The sequence below is a fragment of the Somniosus microcephalus genome, chromosome 2, assembly GCF_052327205.1.
Source record: "Somniosus microcephalus isolate GS21.2 chromosome 2, FLI_Smic_1.0, whole genome shotgun sequence".
NCBI classification, from domain to species: Eukaryota; Metazoa; Chordata; class Chondrichthyes; order Squaliformes; family Somniosidae; genus Somniosus; species Somniosus microcephalus.
The window spans coordinates 106,563,830-106,576,776 of record NC_140988.1 but is presented as its reverse complement, the minus strand read 5'-3'; the positions used below and the strand labels follow the sequence as shown (position 1 = coordinate 106,576,776).

General features: G+C 40.9%; 1 protein-coding gene across 2 annotated transcripts in view; it reads left to right on the top strand.

Moving 5' to 3' along the window:
• plrg1 (pleiotropic regulator 1) overlaps window positions 1–12,947 on the top strand; it is a 60,665-nt gene that overhangs the window by 38,966 nt on the left and 8,752 nt on the right. For both annotated transcript variants that reach the window (XM_085961453.1, XM_085961461.1), the window contains 7 exons: window positions 2,817–2,909; window positions 4,193–4,342; window positions 4,494–4,595; window positions 4,818–4,920; window positions 10,841–10,949; window positions 11,145–11,284; window positions 11,858–12,051. In XM_085961453.1, the coding sequence (XP_085817579.1) occupies window positions 2,817–2,909; window positions 4,193–4,342; window positions 4,494–4,595; window positions 4,818–4,920; window positions 10,841–10,949; window positions 11,145–11,284; window positions 11,858–12,051 (891 nt within the window). The remainder of the gene's footprint in view (window positions 1–2,816; window positions 2,910–4,192; window positions 4,343–4,493; window positions 4,596–4,817; window positions 4,921–10,840; window positions 10,950–11,144; window positions 11,285–11,857; window positions 12,052–12,947) is intronic.

The window sequence follows — 12,947 nt, the reverse complement described above, 5'->3', positions numbered from 1 at the left end:
TATCAATCAGGAAATAGTTGAGGCTTGTAATAAAGGAACATCTATAATTATGGGGGATTTTAACTATCATATTAATTGGACAAATCAAATTGGGCAGGGCTGCCTTGAGGATGAGTTCATTGAGTGTATTAGGGATGGGTTTCTTGAGCAGTATGTAACTGAACCGACCAGGGGGCAAGCAACCTTAGATCTGGTCCTGTGTAACGAGACAGGATTAATTAAAAATGTCCTAGTAAAGGATCCCCTTGGAATGAGTAACCATAACATGGTTGAATTCCATATTCAATTAGAGGGTGAGAAGGTTGGATCTCAAACAAGCGTGCTAAGCTTGAATAAAGGAGACTATGAAGGTATGAGAGCGGAATTGAGTAAAGTGGATTGGGAAAATAGATTAAAGGGTAAGACGATACATGATCAGTGGTGTACATTTAAGGAGTTATTTTACAACTTCCAAAAAATATATATTCCACTGAGAAGAAAAGGGTGTAAAAGAAAAGACAGCCATCCGTGGCTAAGTAAAGAAATTAAGGATAGTATTCGACTAAAAACAAGGGCATATAAGGTAGTCAAATCTAGTGGGAGGATAGAGGATTGGGAAAACTTTAAAAGACAGCAAAAAATAACAAAAAGATTGATTAAGAAAGGGAAGATAGATTATGAAAGTAAATTAGCAAAAAATATAAAAACAGTAAGAGTTTTTATAGTTATATAAAAAGAAAAAGGGTGGCTAAAGTAAATGTTGGTCCCTTAGAGGATGAGACCGGGAAATTAATGGTGGGAAATATGGAGATGGCAAAAACACTGAATATTTTGTATCAGCCTTTACAGTAGAGGACACTAAGAATATCCCAACACTGGACAAACAGGGGGCTATGGGGGGGGGGGAGGAGCTAAACACGATCAAAATCACTAAGGGAGTGGTACTCGGTAAAATAATGGAACTCAAGGCGGATAAATCACCTGGACCGGATGGCTTGCATCCTAGGGTCTTGAGGGAAGTGGTGGTAGGGATTGTGGCTGCATTGGTAATAATTTTCCAAAACTCCCTGGACTCGGCAAAGGTCCCGGCAGACTGGAAAACTGCTAATGTAACACCCTTATTTAAAAAGGGCAGTAGACAGAAGGCTGGAAACTGTAGACCGGTTAGCCTAACAACTGTGGTAGGTAAAATTTTGGAGTCCATTATTAAGGAGACAGTAACAGGACATTTGGATAATCATAATTTAATAGGACAAAGTCAGCATGGTTTTATGAAGGGGAAGTCATGTTTGACAAATTTGCTGGAGTTCTTTGAGGAAGTAACATATAGGGTGGATAAAGGGGAACCAGTGGACGTAGTGTATTTAGACTTCCAAAAGGCATTTGACAAGGTGCCACACAAAAGATTATTGCTTAAGTTAAAAAATCACGGGATTGGGGGTAATATTCTGGCATGGATAGAGGATTGGCTATCTAACAGAAGGCAGAGAGTTGGGATAAATGGTTCATTCTCAGACTGGCAATCAGTAACTAGTGGTGTTCCGCAGGGGTCAGTGCTGGGTCCCCAACTCTTTACAATCTATATTAACGATTTGGAGGAGGGGACCGAGTGTAACATATCAAAGTTTGCAGATGATACTAAGATGGGGGGGAAAGTAGTGAGTGAGGAGGACATAAAAAACCTGCAAGGGGACATAGACAGGCTAAGTAAGTGGGCAGAGATTTGGCAGATGGAATACAATACTGGAAAGTGTGAGGTTATGCACTTTGGCAGGAAAAATAGTAGAGCAAGTTATTATCTTAATGGCAAGAAACTGGAAAGTACTGAAGTACAAAGGGATCTGGGGGTCCTGGTGCACGAAACTCAAAAGGTTAGTATGCAGGCGCAGCAAGTGATTAAGAAGGCCAATGGAATGTTGGCTTTCATTGCTGGGGGATAGAATATAAAAATAGGGAGGTATTGCTTCAGTTGTAGAAGGTATTGGTGAGACCGCACCTGGAATACTGCATACAGTTTTGGTGTCCATACTTAAGAAAAGACATACTTGCTCTCGAGTCAGTACACAGAAGGTTCACTCGGTTAATCCCGGGGATGAGGGGATGGACGTATGAGGAGAGGTTGAGTAGATTGGGACTCTACTCATTGGAGTTCAGAAGAATGAGAGGCAATCTTATTGAAACATATAAGGTTGTGAAGGGGTTGGATCGGGTGGATGCGGGGAGGATGTTCCCGATGATGGGTGAAACTAGAACTAGGGGGCATAGTCTTAGAATAAGGGGCTGCTCTTTCAAAACTAAGATGAGGAGGAACTACTTCACTCAGAGGGTGGTAGGTCCATGGAATATGCTGCCCCAAAAAGCTGTAGAAGCTACATCATTACATAAATTTAAAACAGAAATAGACAGTTTCCTAGAAGTAAAGGGAATTAAGGGTTACGGGGAGCGGGCAGGAATTTGGACATGAGTCTAGGTTCGGATCGGTCATGGCCCTGTGGGTAGCGGAGCGGGCCCAGGGGCCGTGTAGCCTGATCCTGCTCCTAGTTCGTGTGTCTAATTCTGTTAGATTCAGGAGATGGTTCAGTGATAGTAGATTGGCGGTTAGGATCAGATCAGCCATGATCTTATTGAATGACGGAGCAGGCTCAAGGGGCCGATTGGCCTACTCCTCCTATTTCTTATGTTCTTAAAATGTGCAGAGATTTTATTTTTCACTAGCAAGAATGATTAACAAAGTAGAGGTTTTGTAATGGTTATCTTTTGTTCATCCTTTGTACAGGTTCATGGTCAAAAAAGTATGATCTAGTGTTGCTAATCTTGAATCTCGCATTAACCTATAGGTAATCAGTGGCCATCTGGGCTGGGTAAGATGTCTTGCAGTAGAACCTGGAAACCAGTGGTTTGTTACTGGCTCAGCTGATAGAACTATTAAGGTAAGATTGGCTGTTGAAAGTACAGTTTAAAAAAAAAAAAAAAACTTTTATTGGAGTTTTCAGGTGAATTCTCCTTTATTTTCATTCCCATTTTTGTCTTCCTGGTCTGATGCATTGAGTTTATGGGGCAGGCATGTCTGATGCCAAGCTGTTACAATAAAAAAAAGTCCCATAACTGACCTGCATTAAGTACCACGGACTGGCAAGGCGAGACACTCCACTTGCTAGGAGATGCTGCAGTCTTCTCTGTGCAAGTGCCACTTTTATTTTGATCACTCTATATTTTGGGATTTATGGTTGCTGGCATTCTAAAATTTGTCTGGAATATTTTGAAGATTTATTGTTCATGTTTAGCTGGTACTTTATTTTTGGCTTCTTCTCAGCCACTTCCCAGCCTCCCGCTCTTTCCAGCAGGCTACTACCATTGAACTTTCTGTGGGGCCTTTGCAGACATTGCTTCACATCAGAGCTCTTACTGCACAGAAGTAATTCCATGCCACCTATTTAACAGTTATCAAGACATTTACTGTAATCAGCAAGTGCCATTTTCCTGTTTCTGAAGCATTGAAAAAGAGGCTGCAAAATATTGAAGTATAGGAAATTAAAAAAAGTAGAAAGCTATAGATGGAAATAGTTCAATGCCAGGGCATTGCTACTAGAAAGACATAGAAAATTACATCAATTGAAAAATGGTTCAATATAATTTAGTAATTGCTGCTCTTATAGTTGACTGCATTTTATTTTATAATCTTTTTAAGAATGTAGTACACCAAATAAAAATAACTTAATAGATGAGATTAAAGTAAAAAGCAAATATTGCAGATGGTGGAAATTTGAAACAGAAATAGAAAAAAGTGGAAACACAGCAGGTCAGTCAGCATCTGTAGAGAGAACAGACAGGTTGACGTTTCTGGTGCAGACCTGGATTTGAAGGGTCTTCTTCCAAAACATCAACCTGTCTGCCCTCTTCACAGCTACTGACTAACCTGCTGTGTACCCAGCATTTTTTGTAGCTGAGATTAAATGCTGTTTTAAAATGAGATTTTATGGTTGGCTGCATTTCCCTGATTGTATTTTACAGTAATCAGCATTACAAACTTAGAAAATAATTCTGTAATGGTAGAACAACTAAGCTGCTGTTTTAGGAACTTGAAACTATTCCTTGTAAAATCTGCCAAGTATTGAAATGTGAGAGACTCTGCTGATTGACTTTACACCTTTGATGCATCACTTTAAAGCTGTTTTATTCTATAGTGAGAAACTATTAATTTTTTGCTGCATAGATCTGGGATCTGGCCAGTGGTAAACTGAAGCTGTCACTGACTGGGCATATCAGCACTGTTCGAGGAGTAGCAGTCAGCTCACGCAGCCCATACCTTTTCTCCTGTGGAGAGGATAAGCAAGTGAAATGCTGGGATCTGGAATATAACAAGGTATAGATTTTCACAATGGGCACGGCTAAAATTAATTTAATGTTCTGCAGTTCTCCAACTTGGCTTTTCACTGTTGGTAGTGAATATGTGTAACAGGTTAATTTATGAACATTTGTACATCTAAATTTATTTGCGTTTCCTGTTTATCTAGGTTATCCGACATTACCATGGTCATTTAAGTGCAGTGTATGGGCTTGATTTACATCCAACCATCGATGTCTTGATCACGTGTGGCAGAGATTCAACTGCAAGGGTAAGTTATTTTCTAAAATCATTATGCAACTCAGTACAGATGTAATACATGGACCATAAATCAAGTATTAACCTAATCAGCATAGATTAATACTTTTTGGCTTTTGTTGATGTGTTGCATCAAACCTGCTTTACTTAATTGTATTAGGGATACTCGTTTGGTTTTGCATTGCAGTTACAGGAACTGATGAAATTTTTTTCCTTCAATTCATTTTTTGTATAGGTATGGGATATTCGGACAAAGGCAAATGTACACACGTTATCAGGGCACACAAATACAGTAGCAACTGTGAAATGCCAAGCTGGAGAACCACAGATTATTACAGGTAAGTGTAATTGTACATTGATTTTAAACATTAGCCAGTTGAATAAAAAAGATGCATCATATCTAGCTCCCCTTGATACTCTAAATATGTTAAATGTGCATAGTCGTGAGTATTTTCACCCCCCCCCCTCCAACCTTGACTTACATCAGCTTTTTAAAAAAATACAGGTTCGTTTTATTGATGCACTCATTGGTAATTGCAGACTTTCCCAAATGGGAAACTTCAGTAAAGATGCATTGAAAATGTTTGATCTCGTTGACTTTTTAAGCTCACAGATGTAATTCAAATTCTGATTTAAAGTTGTTGGTGGGGGAGGATTACTTTGGCTATAAAATGTAGGGTTTCTAAAGCCATTTTACTTTGTTTCATCTCAGTTTGATTCAATTTGTTGGTTTACTCTAAAGCTGTCCAGTATAGGTATGGGATATTCGGACAAAGGCAAATGTACACACATTAACAGGGCACACAAATACAGTGGCCCAATGGAATATTTTTCTTTCAACTTCTAGCAGTTTCTACTCAGTTATTTTTCAAAAGCTTTATGGAGGTATAGTTTCTAAAGTGTAAACTTGAACACCATACAATAATAACTTAGTGAATAGCAGTCAACATGGATTCAGAAGGATAGAATTGAAAAGTAGGGAAGTTATGCTAAACTTGTATCGAACCTTGGTTAGACCTCACTTGGCATACTGCATACAATTCTGGTCGCAATGTTATAAAAAAGATATAGAGGCACTGGAGAGGGTGCAGAGAAGATTTACAAGGATGATACCAGAAATGCGAGGGTATACCTATCGGGAAAGGATGAACCGGCTGGGTCTCTTTTCTCTTGAAAAGAGAAGGCTGAGGGGTGACCTAAAATTATGAAAGATTTTGATAGAGTAGATACAGAGAGAGTATTTCCACTTGTGGGGAAGAGCAAAACTAAAGGCCATCAATATAAGATAGTCACCAAGAAATCAAATAGGGAATTCAGAAGAAACTTCTTTACCCAAATGTGGAACTCGCTACCACAGGGAGTGGTTGAAGCGACTTGTATAGATGCATTTAAGGGGCGATTAGACAAGTATATGATGGAGAAGGGAATAGAGGGTTGTGCTGATAGTTAGATGAAGACAGACAGTAGGAGGCTTGAGTGGAGCATAAACACTGGCATGGACTGGTTGGGCCGAATGGCCTGTTCTTGTGCTGTAAAAGTTATGCGAGTGTTGCGGGTAAATCTCTGATATGAATAACAAATTGATTGAAGGGTCTAAAACAAGAAGTACTTGTTTGAGAAGTTGTCAGAGTGGGGGTAAGTATTGAATGGGGTGCCTGGTGTTTGGATCACTACTGTTTTGAATTTACATCAATGACTTGGACTTAAGGGCCCAATAGAAACTGTCTAAATTTGCAGGTGATACTAAACTAGGAGCAGTATTAGAATTGACGTCTTCCGTTCACCTTAAATTACCTCTGCAACTGCCCACCCACCCCCCACAGTGAATTCTAACCCGCTTTACTTACCCACATAAAGCTTCTAACTCCGCTCCACTGTCCCCTGGCCACTAATTCTGCTCTACTTTTCCCCCTGGCCTCCAACTCCATTTTACCTTCCCTCTCCAGTGTTACAGTCCTTCTCTGGCTGTGGTCTAAGTATCCATTGGCCTTCTAAGGGATTCAGAGGTCGAACGCGCGCGCAGGTGAGGCTGCGCATGCGCTTTGAACTTAGGTTTTTTTTTTACAGGTTTTCCCAGGAGGGTAAGCCTGCAGGATTTACACATTTAAAAAGCAGGCGCAAGGCCTGCTTTTTGCAAGGTAAGTGGTCAATTAATTAAAATTAAAACATTTTTTCCACAGGTTTATTATTTTTAAATACTTTAAAGCAAGGTAAGTTTAGTTTTAGCCCCGTTAGAATATAAAATTATTTTTTCAAAAATTTAAATTGTTTAAAATAGTTATTTAATGTAATTTATAGTTTATTTAAAAAGTGTGATTTTTAAAAAAAAATTATTTGAAGGTTTACTGCTATTTTGGGGCCCGTAGTATTTATAAGTTTTGACAGGTCTTCCTGTCAATCTTATGAATGGGCTTTTCCCTCCTCCGATTGGCTGCCCATGGCTCACGTGATCCGAGGGGATGCATCGCACTAACTACGCCCCTGGGTCGCAAGCACTGCGCGCCGGCAGCTGGAGCAGGCCCAGGATCGGAATTCCACGGGGCCCTACAGCTCAACTGCCGGCGCGCAAGGTAAGTGCAAGTCGGGGGCTTACACCCGCGGGAAGCCCCTGACCCGAATTTCTGGGCCATTATTGACTTCCATTATGCAACAACATGGGAAATCAACTAACATATATAGGACTCCCACAGCTACCTGGACTACACTTCCTCCCACCCCGCTTCCTGTAAGGACTCTATTCCATTCTCCCAGTTTCTCCGTCTCCGCCGTATCTGTTCTGACGATGCCACCTTCCATACCAGTGCTTCCAATATGTCTTCCTTTTTCCTCAGCCGAGGATTCCCCTCTACCGGGGTTGGCATGGCCCTCGACCGTGTCCGTTCTATTTCCCGCACTTCTGCTCTCTCCCCTTCTCCCTCCCAGAACCACAACAGGGTTCCTCTTGTCCTCACCTTTCACCCCACCAGCCTCCACATTCAACGGATCATCCTCCGCAATTTTCACCACCTCCAACGTGATTCCACCACCAAACGCATCTTCCCCTCATCTCCCCTTTCAGCATTCCGAAGGGATGCTCCCTCCGCAACACCCTGGTCCACTCCTCAATCACCCCCAACAGCCCCTCCCCTCCCCACGGCACCTTCCCATGCAAGCGCAGGATATGCAACACCTGCCCTTTTATCTCCTCCCACTGTCCAGGGCCCCAAACACCCCTTCCAGGTGAAACAGCGATTGACTTGTACTTCTTGCAATCTAGTATACTGTATTCGCTGCTCACAATGCGGTCTCCTCTACATTGGGGAGACCAAACGCAGATTGGGTGACCGCTTTGCGGAACACCTCCGTTCAGTCCGTAAGGGTGACCCCGAGCTTCCAGTCGCTTTTCACTTTAATTCTCCGCTCCACTCCCACTCTGTCCTCGGCCTCTTACACTGTTCCAATGAGGCTCAACGTAAGCTCGATGAACAGCACCTCATCTTTCGATTAGGCACTTTACAGCCTTCTGGACTCAACAATGGCCCAGAAATTCGGGTCGGGGGCTTCCCGCGGGTGCAAGCCCCCGACCTGCACTTACCTTGCGCGCCGACAGTTGAGCTGTAGGGCCCTGTGGAATTCCGCTCCGGGGCCTGGTCCAGCTGCCGGCGCGCTGTGCTTGCGTGTCCCAGGGGCGTAGTTAGTGCGATGCGTCCCCTGGGATCACGTGAGCCATGGGCAGCCAATCGGAGGAGGGAAAAGCCCATTCATAAGTCTGACAGGAAGACCTGTCAGACTTATAAATACTGCGGGCCCCAAAATAGCAGTAAACCTTCAAATAATTTTTTTTTTAAATCACACTTTTTAAATAAACTATAAATTACATTAACTATTTTAAGCAATTTAAATTTTTGAAAAAAATAATTTTATATTCTAACGGGGCTAAGAATAAACTTACCTTGCTTTAAAGTATTTAAAAATAATAAACCTGTGGAAAAAATGTTTTAATTTTAATTAATTGACCACTTACCTTGCAAAAAGCAGGCCTTACGCCTGCTTTTTAAATGTGTAAATCCTACAGGCTTAACCTCGCGTGAAAACCTGTATAAAAATTAAAAAAACCTAAGTTCAAAGTGCACGCGCAGCCTCCCCTGCGTGCGCGTTCGACCTCTGAACCCCTTCGTTCAGAGGATAGGAAGTGCCGGTTTCCCGCGCATGCGCAGTGCATACAGGAAACCGGCACTTCCATTCGGCCTACGGGTGAGTACCCCGTGCGTACTCACCCGTGGAGAGCCGAATTTCTGGGCCATTGAGTTCAGCATTTTCAGACTTTCACTTTCAGGCGGCAGCTGTTGATGATTCTGCCATCCCCATTTGCAACATATTGGCCCTGAAATTAGGATCGGGGGCTTGCCGCGCGTGCAAGCCCCCGATGTGCACTCACCCTGCGCACCGACATCTGAAGCCCGGGCCTGCTTGCATTTCCTGTCACTGGCCCGGTTCAGCTGTCGGCGCGCTATGCTTACCTGATCCAGCGGCGTAGTTAGTGCGATGTGCCGGCTGGGATCAGGTGAGCACTGTGCAGCCAATCAGGGGAGGGGAAACTCATTCATGAGTTTGACAGTAAGAGCTGTCAAACTCATGAAAAGTATGGGCTGCCAAAACACTAATTTAACTTTAAATAAAATTTTAAAAAACATCCCACTGATTATATTAACTATAAATAAGTTTTGAAAAATGTTTTAAACAATTAATCAATTTTTTGAAAAAAATATTTTTTTTTAAAAATAGGGTCTAAAACTAAACTTACTATCCTGTAAATTCTTTAAAAATAACAAACCTGTGGAAAAAAAATTTCTACATTGTACTAAAAGCCCACTTACCTGAAAAACTAAATACTTACGTCTGGTTTTTCCACGCGTAAAGACCGGAGGCCTTTACACTCGGGCAACTCTGGGGGGGGGAAGGAATTTCACTGCGCACGCGCTCTGCCTCTTAACCCCTTGGGTCAGAGGACAGGAAATGCCGGTTTTCAGCACATGGGCTGTGCATACTGAAAACCGGCAATTCCTCCGGGCACACGCGTGAGTACCCCGTCCTTACTCGCGCGTTGTGCCCGGAATTACTGGGCCTTTATCTCTCCTGAGTTCAATCCTAGCACAGACTGTGCCTTTAGTTCCTTCCTCCCCTTCTCTCCCCACCCACCCCCCCTCCTTTCCCTGCCTCTGCACCTGCTTAAACCCTGTTACATCTCCAATTTTTTCCAGTTCTGACAAAGGGTCATCGACCTGAAACGTTAACTCTGTTTCTCTCTCCACGGATGCTGCCTGACCTGCTGAGTGTTTCCAGCATTTTCTGTTATTTCAGACTTCCAGCATCTGCAGTATTTTGCTATTGTAACATATATATGTTTATGTCTGTGCTTTGCTTATGGTGCGCACTTTCTGTCCACAAACTAACTTACTGTTGTCTGTTGATTTTTGAGTATTGCTTTTATATCCACTTTTATGATGGAAAATGTCTGGAACATGCTAACATGTTGCAATCACATTTTATTATTAAACCAGTCAAGTCACTCGATGTATTTTAAAACAAATTTTGGCCAGCATTTTTTTTGGTGTAACTTAAATTTCTAATACCCAATATAAAGTTGTGAATAACACACAAAAAAATCCAAAAAATACATGTTTGACAATAATATGATGGAATTTACCTGTGGGAGGTGTCTTTTGTGCCGTTTAATACCTTCATTGCAGTTTTTACTTCACGGCATCTTAAAAATCTGGATTTGACCAGATATTTTTTATTTCACAACAGTTGTCCAGAGCTTTCATGCACATCTGCATTCTTCGCATGTGCACTTTGCTGAATTTCCCATGTATTTTGTGTATCCGAATGATTTGAAGGATAGAAGAGTGTGTCCCCTCATCCTGTGAGGATTTGAGAGCTTCCATACTTTTTCTAAAAGACTTTGAAACTGGGAATTGAATTCTCAAAGCATTATTTTAGGCAAGTGTGTTATTATTAATAAATGGTGTATAATAAACTGCATAGTCAGACGACACTTTTGATGTGCGGCACCTATGATCTTGATTCCTTTGTTTATGGAAATTTATATTTATTAAAGGCTATGCAAGTGATAAGCTCATGGTGTACTAAAGGGTGCATGCCGAAGTACATATCAGCAAAATGTGCAGTCAGCCCATGTCTTTTTGATCTTGAATGCATTGATTATGTATAACAGTATAAAGTGAATGCTACAATAAGTCTGTTTATTTCTCATAGGAAGCCATGACACAACCATACGGCTCTGGGACTTGGTAGCAGGGAAGACGAGAGTCACATTAACCAATCATAAGAAGTCTGTTCGTTCTCTCATTCTACATCCAAGACAGTATGTCTAACGATAATCTGTTCCTTCAATATATTAATATTATTATTATAGGTCCTGGTTGAATCATGGATGAAAAAATACTTTATATAATGGGTGATGTGCATACATTTAAGTTCTTAGTTCTTTTTTATTATTCACAACCTTTTGATTATACTTTGACATTAAGCATGTAACAAGTATTCCTTTTTGTTATAGATACACCTTTGCTTCTGGTTCTCCGGATAATATAAAGCAATGGAAATGCCCAGATGGTGTTTTTATTCAGAACCTGCCTGGTCACAATGCTATCATCAATACACTTTCTGTCAACTCGGATGGTGTGCTGGTATCAGGAGGTAAGCTGTAGCAAAAGATGCAATAGCGACAAACTGCAGCTGAGCAAAATAATTTTTTAGCATTTAGATAATGTTTTGATATTAATTCAGGTACACATGAGATTATTTGGCCATATGTTTTCCCTTATGTACTCTGCTTCAATAGCAGTGTAAATTAATTTAAAATTTTGCAGTTATAGCTTAATATAGTACAGTACCTCATGAAATGTGTGGTTAGGATGAATTGTATAAAGATTACTAAACTTCATTACTGTTAACTACACTTAACTCAAGCAGATCTGTCCGATTGTATGGTGTCCTGAAGTGGATAAGTTTTGCTCAGTTATATTAATGTAGAGATATTAAATGAGTTTTTGCAATCTTTAAAAGCGAATGAAAAGTGTTGCCATTTGGTCTGTTGGAAGAAGAATGTTGTCTTTCCAAAAATGTAGTGATCCAAAATAATGCAAAAGCCACTTGTAGCAGTCATACCACACTAAGCAAAATGGTGTAATTATTATAGATCTATTTTTTCATTTTTTGTGTTTAGCCAATTATACCTAGTCAATCTTTACATGAAATTTATATTAACAGCTGATAATGGTACCATGCACCTGTGGGACTGGAGAACTGGGTACAACTTCCAGCGAATACACGCTGCTGTGCAGCCGGGCTCCTTGGACAGTGAATCTGGGATTTTTGCGTGTACCTTTGACCAGTCGGAAAGCAGATTACTTACAGCAGAGGCTGATAAAACGATCAAAGTCTACAAAGAAGATGACGCCGCTGTATGTATAGATTTTAATAATGCATTATTTACTACAGAGAATTTGAGATTTAAAGCTACAATGACCCACAGATGTCCTGTATTTATTTCTTTGAGTAGGCATTGCTAGGGACTGCAGTGGATTAGACACCAATATTTTGCCTTTAGGACCTCTGTTCAAATCCAGTCCAGACTACTGAGACAGAAACCTCCTTAACTGCTAGCTGTAAATGTGCTAGAGTCTTAATCCAGTTTGTTTTGGATATGAGCCCACCGGTAACTTGGTACTGAATCAGTACTATGATTCAGATTGCTGGGGAAGAGTAGAAGGAGCTTGACTTTGCATGCAACATCTCTTGCATTTCAGCGTGTTTTATGTTCACAGGAGATGACTGAAATGGAAAGTGTTCTATTCCGTAGCAGTAACATTGCTCGCCCTAATGTGTACGAAAATTCACAAGATAATTATAAAAAAGGAATCTAGATTATATTTTAAGAATATGTCAAGCCTCCTAACTTAATTTTTGCATTTAAGCTTAAAAACAAAAGATGAATTCTGAGATGGAGTCCATTTTTTTCCCACAATTTTTATTTCTCCCTGACTGTAATGGTTCTCTTGTGCCATGTTCCTCTTTCCCAAGTAAAAGAGCAGGGCAGTGACTTATTTCCGAGACGTCGTCTATGGCATTCTTGAACTAACCATGAAAGTTGCCTACAAAAGCGTGTTGACGCATCCGAGACAGTTAAGTGCTCTCAATGCTTCTCCCAAATGGTCCCACTAAATGGGAATTTGTAAGGGAAATTCTAGCAATTCTTAATGCTGTGGTGAAAATAAATGTTTTGTCAATATTGATGTCATATAAAAAATTTATGATGAGTGGATCTTGAGCAGCGGCTGTGTCATGCAGTGCATCTGTG